The 12,336-nt window shown below is 33.5% G+C and overlaps 2 protein-coding genes across 2 annotated transcripts in view; both read left to right on the forward strand.

Moving 5' to 3' along the window:
* Positions 1 to 3,428: 3,428 nt before the first annotated feature.
* Positions 3,429 to 12,336, forward strand: part of LOC105340757 (uncharacterized) — a 28,104-nt gene continuing 19,196 nt past the window's right edge. Inside the window, exon 1 of the mRNA XM_011446955.4 lies at positions 3,429 to 3,517. The gene's annotated coding sequence lies outside the window, so the exon portion shown is untranslated. The remainder of the gene's footprint in view (positions 3,518 to 12,336) is intronic.
* LOC136271666 (paraneoplastic antigen Ma3 homolog) lies at positions 6,725 to 7,807 on the forward strand. The gene has a single exon (XM_066072051.1). It carries the CDS (start codon positions 6,725 to 6,727, stop codon positions 7,805 to 7,807), a length of 1,083 nt encoding a protein of 360 aa, XP_065928123.1.

The following is a 12,336-nucleotide window of genomic DNA, read 5'->3' on the forward strand; positions in this document are numbered from 1 at the left end:
GTCGAAAAGAGTGTTGTCTTTAGGTGTATGAAATTTGTGATTGTCTCTCTTTGCATCGTAAGAGTGTTATATGTACAGGGCAGTTTTATGTTATAGTAAATACTAGTACATATAGTGTATGATTAATTGGACTGTCTTGGTATTTCATACCAGCCATAATTGGGGTATTTCAATATGGCTATTTCATATTTATATACAATGGACGTCAATAATAACACTCTAGGAATATATCCGTTCTGGTTTTCTTTCTAAAAAGTAGCAATTCACACAAATTAAGTTAACAAATTTCATATTTTGCCATTTTTAACATTAACACCAGACATTTTATTACATGACATTTAAGATTGTGTGTATAAATAAAAATAATTGAAATAGGCAAGATTTTTTCAATATTTCCATTTTTAATACTGTTAAATTATGATACAGCAATATATGAAGCTTCATTTCATTTATGAAGAATATATTATCAGATTTTATAATGTTTTATGTGGTGAATTATTAATCATGCATGATTACAATGTATATATATTCTGTCTCTGTTGACATTTTGGAGTTATTTGTCGATACATCCAAATATGTAAAGACGCAGCAAGTAGCAGCAAATAAGGTGTTGTGAGATGACGTAACGTCTGTCGTGCATCTGGCACGTGCGTTCATGCACATTGTTATTGTACCCAAACATTTCGCCACGAAAGACAAATTTAAAAGATTAAATCAAAATGAAAATTCTTCAGTACAACAGCAAACTATAATATTTTTTTTAATTATTATACAGTTTGTGGTGTGATATACACGGCTGAAAAAATATATTGATGTCTATAGAACACGGCTGAAAAAATAATTAATGTCAATAGACCGGTTGTACATGCAATATTTTATCTTACAAAATGCCGGTCGTGACGCAAATCATTAAGCTTGGCACAAATATGACATGTATATATAGGTCAAGTCCCAGGGTGTTTTTATTCTTAAAATGTTTTGTACCTATATGATATTCATTTTTCTTTTTATATATCACCTACAGAAGTAAATGATACTATTGTTAAGAGAGAAACACAACAACAGTAGGCCAACAGAACTATCATCTATATTGTAAAATATACAGAATATGTTCAAAACATCCTTTCTTAGAGGGGGTGGGGGCTATGACATCTCATCCTGTTTGACGGTTAACTTACAACCCTCCTTAAATTAGTGATAACACGGGATCGTCAATCCCTTTCATTCCGTGACCCTTTTTCAGTCTTTTAGTGCGTGTTCTATATAATTACTTACATCAGAGGGAATATTACGCTAGTGCAATCTGACGTCAATCTACAAGGTTTTAGAAGTATCCATGGTGACTGAATTTTGACTGTTCATTATGAACGTCTGCTGAATTGTTGCTACATTAATAGTTTATATGTAAATGTCCAAAATGTTGATGCATGGACATCACAGTGTTAAATTTCAGCTGCTGCTTCTGTCGATGATAATAATGATGATGGCGATGATGAGAGCGTATTAGGCGGCGATGATGTCAACCATGTACTTAGACACGCTTACATGGTCATACTTTGCAGGCCTCACAAAAGAGTGCTGTATAAAAATTGGAATTAACAATGTCCAGATATACATGTATATGTGTGTAATTATTGACCACTGATAATCGATACAGGTTTCAGAATTTCGATAGCAACTTTCAATCTTAAATTAATACATGTATCAACAGAACATATAAACTGGTTGTTATTTCTGATACAGTTTTTCAGAAAGTTTATTAAAATTAAGGAGGTTGGGCGGTCACCAAATTAACCATCACATCTACTTTGCAATTGAATTTTTCAGAAATGATGTTTTAAGCTATAAACTTTTATTTTGAAAAAAAAAATATCATAAATGTTATCTTTAAAATTTGAGTATTTTCGTATATCTTCATACAGGGCTCTTCTTCTTAAGAAGATCAATAAAGTCTGAAAAATGGCCACGACCATCGAGCCCTCTTAAAATTTTCAGTTTTATCCTAGGTTATGATCATTATTCTAAAAAGAATTTTTTTTCTTGCAGTTTTGTTTTCGAAATACATTAGAACTGAATATTTCTTATTGAATGTTTCTTATCAAATGTGTGGTCCTGTAAATAAAAAAAATAGAACGTTACAAAATAAAAATAAACATATATAAATGATTGAGGGACTTATTATATTTTTATCCTATAACATATGATATACAGGTATGTATTTATGTATAAGATTAATTAATCTTTTACTTCTTAAACAAGTTAAATAATTTAATGGAATATAAAATCAAATCGCTTTTACACAAAATAAACATTTTTTTTTTTTATTTTAGTTGTACCGATTCCTTGACTGATTTCCTTTCATGTCATCATGAAGAATATTTATCTTTTCTATTTCCAGGGATGTATATATATATACTATATAGGTCCTATTTCATTTATATTTCTTACATTTTACTTTTTTCTCAAATTTACTTTTGTGATGATCTGCCATGACCTTCGTAAGTTATGGGTTTTCGGTTCATCCTGCTTCCTCGATTTTGTTTGTTTTTGGTGGGGTTTTTTTTTTAGGGGGAGGGGGGGGGGGTAACGGAGTGGCGACTTTTGACGTTCATATGCCAGATTAGAATTGTTGGTGAACCTCGGCGGAAGTAAAAAACAAAATAACAAAAAAAAATCAAGTTCAAAGTGAACATTATTCTATAACAATATTTAGCTTTATTTGAAAAATAAGGCAGTTGCAGTTTTTTTATACAAACACACAATATATTTTGTTAATTAAAGGTGTTTTCATTTGTAATTTTATATAACGTTAGATATGCAAAGCTAATCTATCGGAAGACACGTACTGTACACAGATCTTTATCTACAATTACATTTTTTGTGGTCAAAATTTGTGACGCAATTAAAATTCTTATGGTCCTTTTTAAAGCCTTCTTTTCTGAACTCAGTATGCCGTTATGTCTTTTTGGAACTAGATTTCTATGACTTTAACAAAACTTATCTAATTTTCACAAGTCTCTTTGACGGTTATGATAATGGGACTGGGGATGTGGTACGTACAGTGTACGTACTCTTTAAAAAAAGAGAAGAACCAAATCAAAATCGTAACGTTATGGCAACTTTCTGATAATAATAGATCCCTTTCTAAAAAAAATTAGTGTGGTCATATGACTTTTAAATGTTTAAAATCTTTAATATTTAAATACGAGAGATAAGGGAAATCCCCACCTCTTTATTCTTTGTTCTTATAGATCCGCCAATCAATAACGATTATTTCCCTTCCATAAAAACTGACACACTAAACATTTCTAAAACAACTTGCACATATATTCATAAGTTTTAAATATTTCACAATTTTTTATTTACAAACATAATTTATATTACCCGATTCAAGAAATCACAAAAAATGAAAGTGTAAAATAAAGTACGAAACTACCGCTAACCTATTTATCTTGCGTGGGTGTAAAATTATTAAATTATCATAAACAAATGCACTATCATGAATATATTTGTCGAGGTAAGTGGGCTCTTTTCTTTGATTTATATGAAACAATAGATTAAGTGAAATGTGAATTTAAAGATGTTCTGAACGTAACCGTATTTGATATCAAGATCTCATTGGAATACACAAACGTTATTTTATTGCCTTCCCCGATTTCCTCTGACTGACTTCTCTGACTTCTTGATTTTCTATATCGTTTATCGGGTCTTTTTGTCACTGATCGTTGAGGGAATTACTGATTCATAAGCATTTATTTTTTGTTTATACATCTGTTCTTCTTTGACCTCTGAATTAGTACTGTTGTGAAATTCCAGTGTTTCACCTCTATGTTTATTTCTTTTGCTGTAGTTTACTGGTTTGATCTCTCATATTTACTATTATTCTAAACAATACTGCAGTTTCACTTAGTTCTCATTAATGTTAGTGAATAGCTACCCATGTTTCATTCATAAAAAGGCCAGAGATTTTCAGTGCTGACAGTGAAATTATATTGATCATTTAAGACTATTTCCTGTCATCAAATTGTCATATCTTCTCATAGATAAATCAGGTACGGTGGTGGTTTTTATTATCTGTGGTTGGAAATATTTCATTAATCTGTTACAATTATTCATTAATCACATTATCTTATTTCTGATTAGCTATAACGTATAAGATGGTTATTTTTATTTTTGTACTTGAGAAACCTGAATTCTTATACATCAATGAATCTTATTTTTAAAAAAATGGATTTTAAAATATACCTGTGTTGTTAAATTCTCACTCTATATCTCGTATTTTTATGAATTGTTATTTTTGGTCAGTGTATCTACTGAAAGGCAGAAACAATTGTTATGATATCTAAAATCTGTTTGATTATATCCTCTTAAAATTTCTCTGCTCATGATAATGTGATAATGTGTTATTTTAAGGGTTATAAACTTTAAGTAATTAAATTCAGAAATAAAATATTTTAAAATAAATAAGACAATTTAAAAGTTAAACTACACATTATACATGTAGTACATTTACATACTACTAACTTCACTAAGCAGGAACTTACTAATTTATTATTAGAGTTATCTTTCTTAGCTTACTTTAAATATTCATTAGGACTAGTTTTAGATAAGAACTAGTTTAGAGGTCAGTGACAGTCTATTGGTCATAACAAGAATTCTGGATTTCCATTGGTTATTCTAGGGTCAAATTCCTAGAGAGTTCAGTTTGTTTTATGTATAATTTGATTTCAACTCTACAGTCAAAGAGTGAAGGTCCTAAAGTGGTTTATATATACTTCTTAAGTCATTTATATTGGACACAACAATGACCTTAGAAAGTAAGTTCTTTTATTAATATTTCCATTAACAATATTGCTAGTGAGAGAATGAAAGATTCTGTGCAAGTGATTGATGTGAGAAGTAAATAAGCAATTGATGATATAAAGAATATCAAGTTGTTTTATTAATTACACGGAGCTATAGCAATCAATTATTACGTGTTATATAGATTGATATAAATCTGACCAATTGATAATTATATATCATTGTACATAGATTGACAAGTACCTTATTGTATATACAGGGCAAAGCCATGTATTGCTGATCATACATTGTCAATGTCTGTATTAGACTAATTACGTGTAATAGTCACCTGAGTCCACAATTCGGTAATTATTGATCTTTTCCATCTATAAGTTTACTATTTATAATTTGGGTAATAAGACCTATTTCCTTTTGAATAGTAAATTCATGAAGTTAGCTAACAGTGTAATATTTTAGATTTTATGCTTGATGATAAATATGTCTATTTATTATTATTTACAAATGTGATAAAATACGTTCTATTGTTATTAAATATTGATTATGTTGTATGTATTTTGTAGGGTGTTTAAATTGTATCACCATAAATCATCAATCGAAATCTCAATGGCTGTGCGTGTTATTATTTGATGATAAAACCCACGGTTACAGAATGGCGCCCAACGTGATTTGTGATTTCACAAAGATGAGTGATTTGAATTCCCGCCAATTGGTGTTGTGACGTAGGAGGGTATTCCGAAGACACCGGAAGTCGAGAGTGAAACTAGTAATCACCGGAGGTATTCCGAAAGACTGTAAACATTGGAAGCGAGAAAGAAAATGTGCTGTGCCTTCGTATGGACGCATTACTGAAGATTCTGTGGTAAGACTAAGATAGCAAAGACTTATCGTAACCAACTGTTATTAACTTTGCATAGACAATCCTTGTATTGCAATATATGCATACTGTGTTCAACTTGAATTGACCCAATTCCGAGGAAACCCACGTGGTGACGAACATCGAACAGCTGATTGATTTCTACATGTTGTAGCAATATTTTGATACTTGTGTTTCAGTTATTCATCAATATCAATTACAATAACTATTCAACAGGCCTATAATTATTCATTAGTGCACTTTTACTTTTTGTTGAAGTTATCTAATTGAATGTGATTTTTTTTTTTGCAATTTTTTTTTCAAAGTGAAAGTAGGATAGAGAGAGAGTGTGTGACTACAGCTGAGTGAGAAAAGTTAATTTTTCTAACACTAGTATTAACAACTATCTTTATTGACCTTATACATTACATTGTAGACCAGACAGTGTTGCAGTTCTTTGGTAAGATATTTCTAAGGTTTGACTTGATTGATATTGATTTCAGTTCAGTTGGTTCTTTGTTTTCTTTTGGTTTAGAATAGTCTAGATAAGACTTTAGAGAGTCTAGATAAGACTTTATTAGAATTTAAGCACATTACTAATCTCACTGCACTTAAACTTTGAGCACATACAAATATAAAGTACAAGTAAAAACTTAAACCTGTTCATTTAACAGTATATATTAAACATATTAAACAAAGGTATTATATCATAAAATTAGTAAGGTCAGTCATTTTCTGTCTGTCTGTTGGGGTTTAAAAAAAAAACAAAACTGGTATAAACATATAAACTAAACATCAAAGTCAAATTTTAGGAAACAAATTGTAATAACAGTTTGTTTTCAGTGTTAATCAAATTAAAATTCTGCGAATCGTTGAAAATTCCGAATCCGACGTGTAATTTCATTCGAAGTTACTCAAAATTTCTTCGTTTTTTGTGTCGCGTGTGAGTGAGTGGCATTACTTTTGCAGTGGTAGCGAATGCATTTAGTTTCATGTATTTTTGTGATTTTTGTCACATACTTCATCATTTGTTTATTTGAATTCTACAAATTCAATCAAAGTTTCAATATGTTACAACAAAAGGAAATTGATTCTATGACGGAAGTTTTCACCGAGATGGGTTTAAAACCCAAAGCCGATACACCTGAACATTTTAAACAGTGGCTAGAGGAATTTCAAAAAGGAGCAAAACCTAAAGTAAAGCGAGAATCTACTTCAGAAGAAGGTGCAACTGCTGGAGGTACAACATCTCAACTTCTGGAAAAAAATCCCAGGCTACCAATTTTCAGTGGGGATAAGAAAGGAGACACAAATTTTGATCTTTGGAAATATGAGGTGCAGTGCTTACTTAAGGAAAATTACTGTGAATCAGTCATATCACAGGCAATAAGGAGGTCACTGAAGGGTGATGCAGCTAGAATTGTCATGGTGTTGGGTCCTGATGCCAATATCACTGATATTCTGTCCAAATTTGAGAGTGTTTATGGCACCATACACAGTAAAGCAACTGTTTTGTCAAAATTCTATTCTGCAAGACAGCAGGAAGAAGAAAATGTTGCAGCATGGGGTTGCAGGTTGGAAGATCTGTTAAATCAAGCTCGGAAAGAAGGATTAGTTCAAACCGCAGCTGTAAATGATATGCTCAAAAACATGTTTTATGAAGGATTGAGACCAGAGCTGAAAGACACCACAGCATTTATATTTGACAAAACACAAAACTTTGATGACTTGAGGCATGAAATAAGGATCAAAGAAGAAGAAATGATCCAGAGGAAGAAGTCAAGAAAAACTGAAAGGACTCAAGCAATATCAACAACAGAGGAAATTGAAGAAATTAAGGCTATGATTCAAAACCTTAATAAAGATGTATTAGATATGAAGAACAGAGCATACTCGACAAATGAGAACTCGGACAAAGATATGTCTCCACAGTATTCTTCACCTAGATTTGAGAATTACAGAGGAAATATTAGAGGAAGAGGTCAGTTTTACAGACAAGGACAGTTTCAAGGGAGACAATCTGCAGGAGATGTAACATGTTACAGATGCGGACAACAGGGACATCTTCAGTATGGATGCAGGGTGCGTTTAGATCATAGGAGACCTCATGGTTTAAACATGAGGAGGCCTACTGCGAGACGCGGCAAGTAGGTCTGCAGATGAATGAACAGCGTCATCAATTAGTAGGAGAGCCAGTGGAAGTTTTAATCAAGATTGAGAATATTCAGACAACAGCACTCCTTGACACAGGTTCTACTGTATCTACTATGGCAGCATCTTTTCATGAGAAATATTTGAGCAATTATCCTATTCAAGAGCTGCAAGAGATGTTCAATCTAAAATGTGCTGATGGCAGCATTTTGCCCTACAAAGGATGTATAGAGGTAAAATTACAATCAGATGGAATAGGAAGTGAAAAAGAACATATAGGATTATTTTTGATCGTTGATGATACTGATTATCATTCAACAGTGCCAATTTTACTTGGTACCAACATACTAAAAGCTTTGATGGAAGACACTAAAGCATATTTTGGTGAAAGATTTCTTCAGAAAGCTAATCTTAGGACGAATTGGTACATAGCGTTTAGATGCATCAATCTTAGGGAGAAACGACTTAAGAAACAGGAATTGAGGCTAGCAGTCATCAGATCAGCAAATCGGGAACCTGTCATTATACCACCAAATACTTTCAAGAGTATTGACGGATTTATAGAGAAGAAACTTCCATACAGCAGAACATGTGCTATTATTCAGCAGATACAGATGAACAAAAGGAAATCGGATGTTGATGTAACACCAACTGCTATCATGTATGACTATGAAAATACAAATAGCCAGATACCAATTGTACTAAGCAATGTCACAACGCAGACAATAAAGATTCATCCCAGAACAATTATAGCTGAAATTCAACCTGTTAGTATTGAAGCATCACAAGAAAATGATGATGAGAGTGAACAACAACAGGATATTGACACATTGAATATCAACGCAGATAACCTGACAAGAGATCAGTATGATGCAGTTAGAGAACTACTTGCCAAGAACAGAGATGTTTTTGCTTGGAACGCAAATGATCTAGGCCATGTGACAACAGTGCAGCACTGCATTGAGCTGACAGATGACACTCCGTTTAAGCAGCGGTCCCGCAGAATCCCACCTGCAATGTTCCAGGAGGTGAGAGATCATTTGCAAGGACTTTTGGACACAGGCATTATTAGACCATCCAAGTCTCCATTTTCAAGCAATATTGTTCTAGTAAGGAAGAAGAACAATGAACTCCGTATGTGTATAGATTATAGGAAATTAAACAGTATTACCAAAAAGGATGCCTACGCTTTACCCAGAATAGAAGAAATTTTAGAGAATTTATCCGGAAACAAGTACTTTACCGTTTTGGATGCTAAATCAGGATATCATCAGGTGGAAATTAAAGAAGAACACAAGGAAAGAACAGCATTTACAGTTGGAGCATTAGGGTTTTACGAGTTCAATAGAATGCCATTTGGGTTATCTAATTCACCAGCAACTTATCAAAGATTAATGGAGGAATGTTTAGGGGAGTTACATCTGAAAATTTGTTTTATTTTCTTGGATGATCTGATTATTTTTTCAAAAACATTGGAGGAACATTTAGAGAGATTGCAACTGGTTTTTGAAAAACTCAGAACAACTGGATTGAAGTTATCACCAAAGAAATGTGTATTTTGCAAAGAGAGGGTCAAGTATGTAGGCCACATAGTGTCAGAGAATGGAATAGAAGCAGACCCAGAGAAAACAGAGAAAGTGCTAAACTGGCCACAACCTAAATCACCCGAGGAGGTAAGGAAATTTATAGGGTTTATAGGATATTACAGGAGGTTTATACCTAATTTCAGTAAGATTGCCAAACCCCTCACTGCATTATTTCCAAATCCTATCAAGAAGAAAGGCCACAAGGTTCAACAGCAGAAGTGGAAGTGGGGCTCAGAGGAAGAAGCAGCTTTTGAACAGCTGAAACAACACTTAGCTCAACCTCCAATTCTGGGATTCCCAAACTATCAGGAACCTTTTGAATTACATGTAGACGCAAGTCATCATGGCTTGGGAGCCGTACTATATCAAAAACAAGGTAAGTACAATAGAGTTATGAGTTATGCAAGTAGAAGCCTAAGTAGGTCAGAAAAAAATTATCCCGCACACAAACTCGAATTTTTGGCTTTAAAATGGGCAGTGACGGAAAAATTTTCTGATTATCTTTATGGACGGAAAACGACAGTGTTTACTGACAACAATCCTTTAACTTACATTCTGACAACTGCCAAGTTAGACTCGACGGGACATAGGTGGTTAGCAGCCCTATCCAATTTTGATTTAGAAATTTGTTATAGACCTGGTAAGAACAATTCAGACGCAGACGGACTAAGCCGACTATCAGACAAAAAACAGATAGACTCATCGGGTGCAGGTATTATCATTCCTAGCTGTATCAAGGCTATTTGTCAAACTTTACACCAACAACCTTATGTAGAGAGTCTGGTATTGGATGACAATTTTGAGAATCTGGAAGATAGTGGTTCATCACTGAAAATTGTTACCAAGCACATTAACTGGGCTAAAGAACAGGATAAAGACGAGACTCTAAGGTTCTGGAAGAGAGTAGTGAGAAGTGGAAGGAAACCTAGATCAGATGAAATTTGTGCGAAATTTTTGCCACATGTCCTCAACAGAAATTTTGATAGATTTTTCATTGAAAACAATATTTTATTCAAGGAAATCAAAATTGAGGATGAAACAAGAAAGCAGTTAGTAGTACCTGCAAACCAAATAGATTTTATTTTGACAGAAATTCACAACAAATTTGGACATCCAGGTAGAGACAGAACACTGTCATTGCTTAAAGATAGATTCTTTTGGCCAGGTATGACACAGAATGTAGAGAACTGGATAAAGTCATGCAGCAGGTGTGTTCACAGGAAATCACAGACCAACCAGATAGCACCACTTGTTAATATCAGGACCACCTATCCATTAGAGTTGGTTTGTATGGATTATGTCACTTTGGAAAGATCATCAGGAGGATATCAACATATGTTAATTATTACAGATCATTTTACTAGATATGTCCAAGCTGTACCAACCAGAAACATGACTGCAAGAACTACAGCAGAAGCACTACTTAAGAACTTCATCTTTCATTATGGATATCCTAATCGACTTCATTCAGATCAAGGGGCTAATTTTACAGGTAAGATCATTCATGAAATTTGTAAAATTACAGGTACTCAGAAATCCAGGACATCACCTTACCATCCGATGGGAAACGGAATGACGGAGCGTTTCAATAGAACATTGTTTGACATGTTAGGAACTTTAGACCCAGATAAGAAAACCAAGTGGAAAGAATATGTAGCACCTTTAGTTTCAGCCTACAATTGTACAAGACATGAAAGTACAGGCCAAACACCATACTTTCTTATGTTTGGACGTCATCCAAGAATACCTATAGATTTAGCTTTAAATGTCAGTGGAAAAGATTTTAAAGGTTTAAACGATTATGTCAAGAACTTGAAGACCAGAATGAAGGATGCTTTTAGAATAGCAAAAGACGTTGCAGATAAAGCAAGGGAAAAGCAGAAAGAAGGATATGATCTTAAGGCCAGAGGGGCAAGGATAGATATAGGGGATAGGGTGTTAGTGAAAATTTTAGCATTTGAGGGAAAGCATAAGATAATGGATAGATGGGAGGAAAAGCCGTATATAGTGAAGGAGCAGCCAAATGCAGATATCCCAGTCTACGTCGTAGAAAGAGAGGATGGCGAAGGAAAGAAAAGAACATTACATAGGAACTTATTACTTCCAATTGGCTACTTAGATACAGATGTTTCATTCAGTAATAAAGAGACTAGTGTTGAGAGAAGTATCAGTAGACCAAAGCCACAACCAAGACCAAGAATAACAGGACCAAGACAGATAAAACAGCCTATTAGAGAGAAGGCTGTAGAAACTGACTCAGACGACTCTGATGATGATTCAGATTCAGATAACCAGCTGGTAAGGATAGTACATAAAAATGTCCCAACTGACATTAGGCGTAGATGTACTGAGGTTAGAGAGGAGAGTCAGGTGATGGAAACTGGGAACTCCGGAGCCCAGGAGGAGGCGGAAGTTACTCCACCAGACGAACCTGAACAAGGAGAAAATCATGTTCATGATACTGATATAGATCAAGATGAGGAAGAGTCGCATAGATCAGTCAGAAGAAGTAAACGGGTAAGTAAACCACCCAGTCATTTATCTGATTATCATTGTTACAGAGTATCAGATGACTGGAAAGAAAGAGTGTCTATGTTACAGCAACTCATGGCAACTACCGATAAAAAGTATGAAAATGTTTTTATTCAGTTGATTGCAAATATTATGAACAAGTAAATGTGTTTTAATTCTGTTCATGCATATACTCCTAATGACGAGGACGTCATTTTTCAACAGGGGGGAGTATGTGATAATGTGTTATTTTAAGGGTTATAAACTTTAAGTAATTAAATTCAGAAATAAAATATTTTAAAATAAATAAGACAATTTAAAAGTTAAACTACACATTATACATGTAGTACATTTACATACTACTAACTTCACTAAGCAGGAACTTACTAATTTATTATTAGAGTTATCTTTCTTAGCTTACTTTAAATATTC

The sequence above is a fragment of the Magallana gigas genome, chromosome 2, assembly GCF_963853765.1.
Source record: "Magallana gigas chromosome 2, xbMagGiga1.1, whole genome shotgun sequence".
Taxonomy (NCBI): domain Eukaryota; kingdom Metazoa; phylum Mollusca; class Bivalvia; order Ostreida; family Ostreidae; genus Magallana; species Magallana gigas.

Excerpts from the sequence above, each read along its gene's own strand:
- LOC136271666 (XM_066072051.1), top strand. The coding sequence starts at position 6,725 with ATGTTACAACAAAAGGAAATTGATTCTATGACGGAAGTTTTCACCGAG.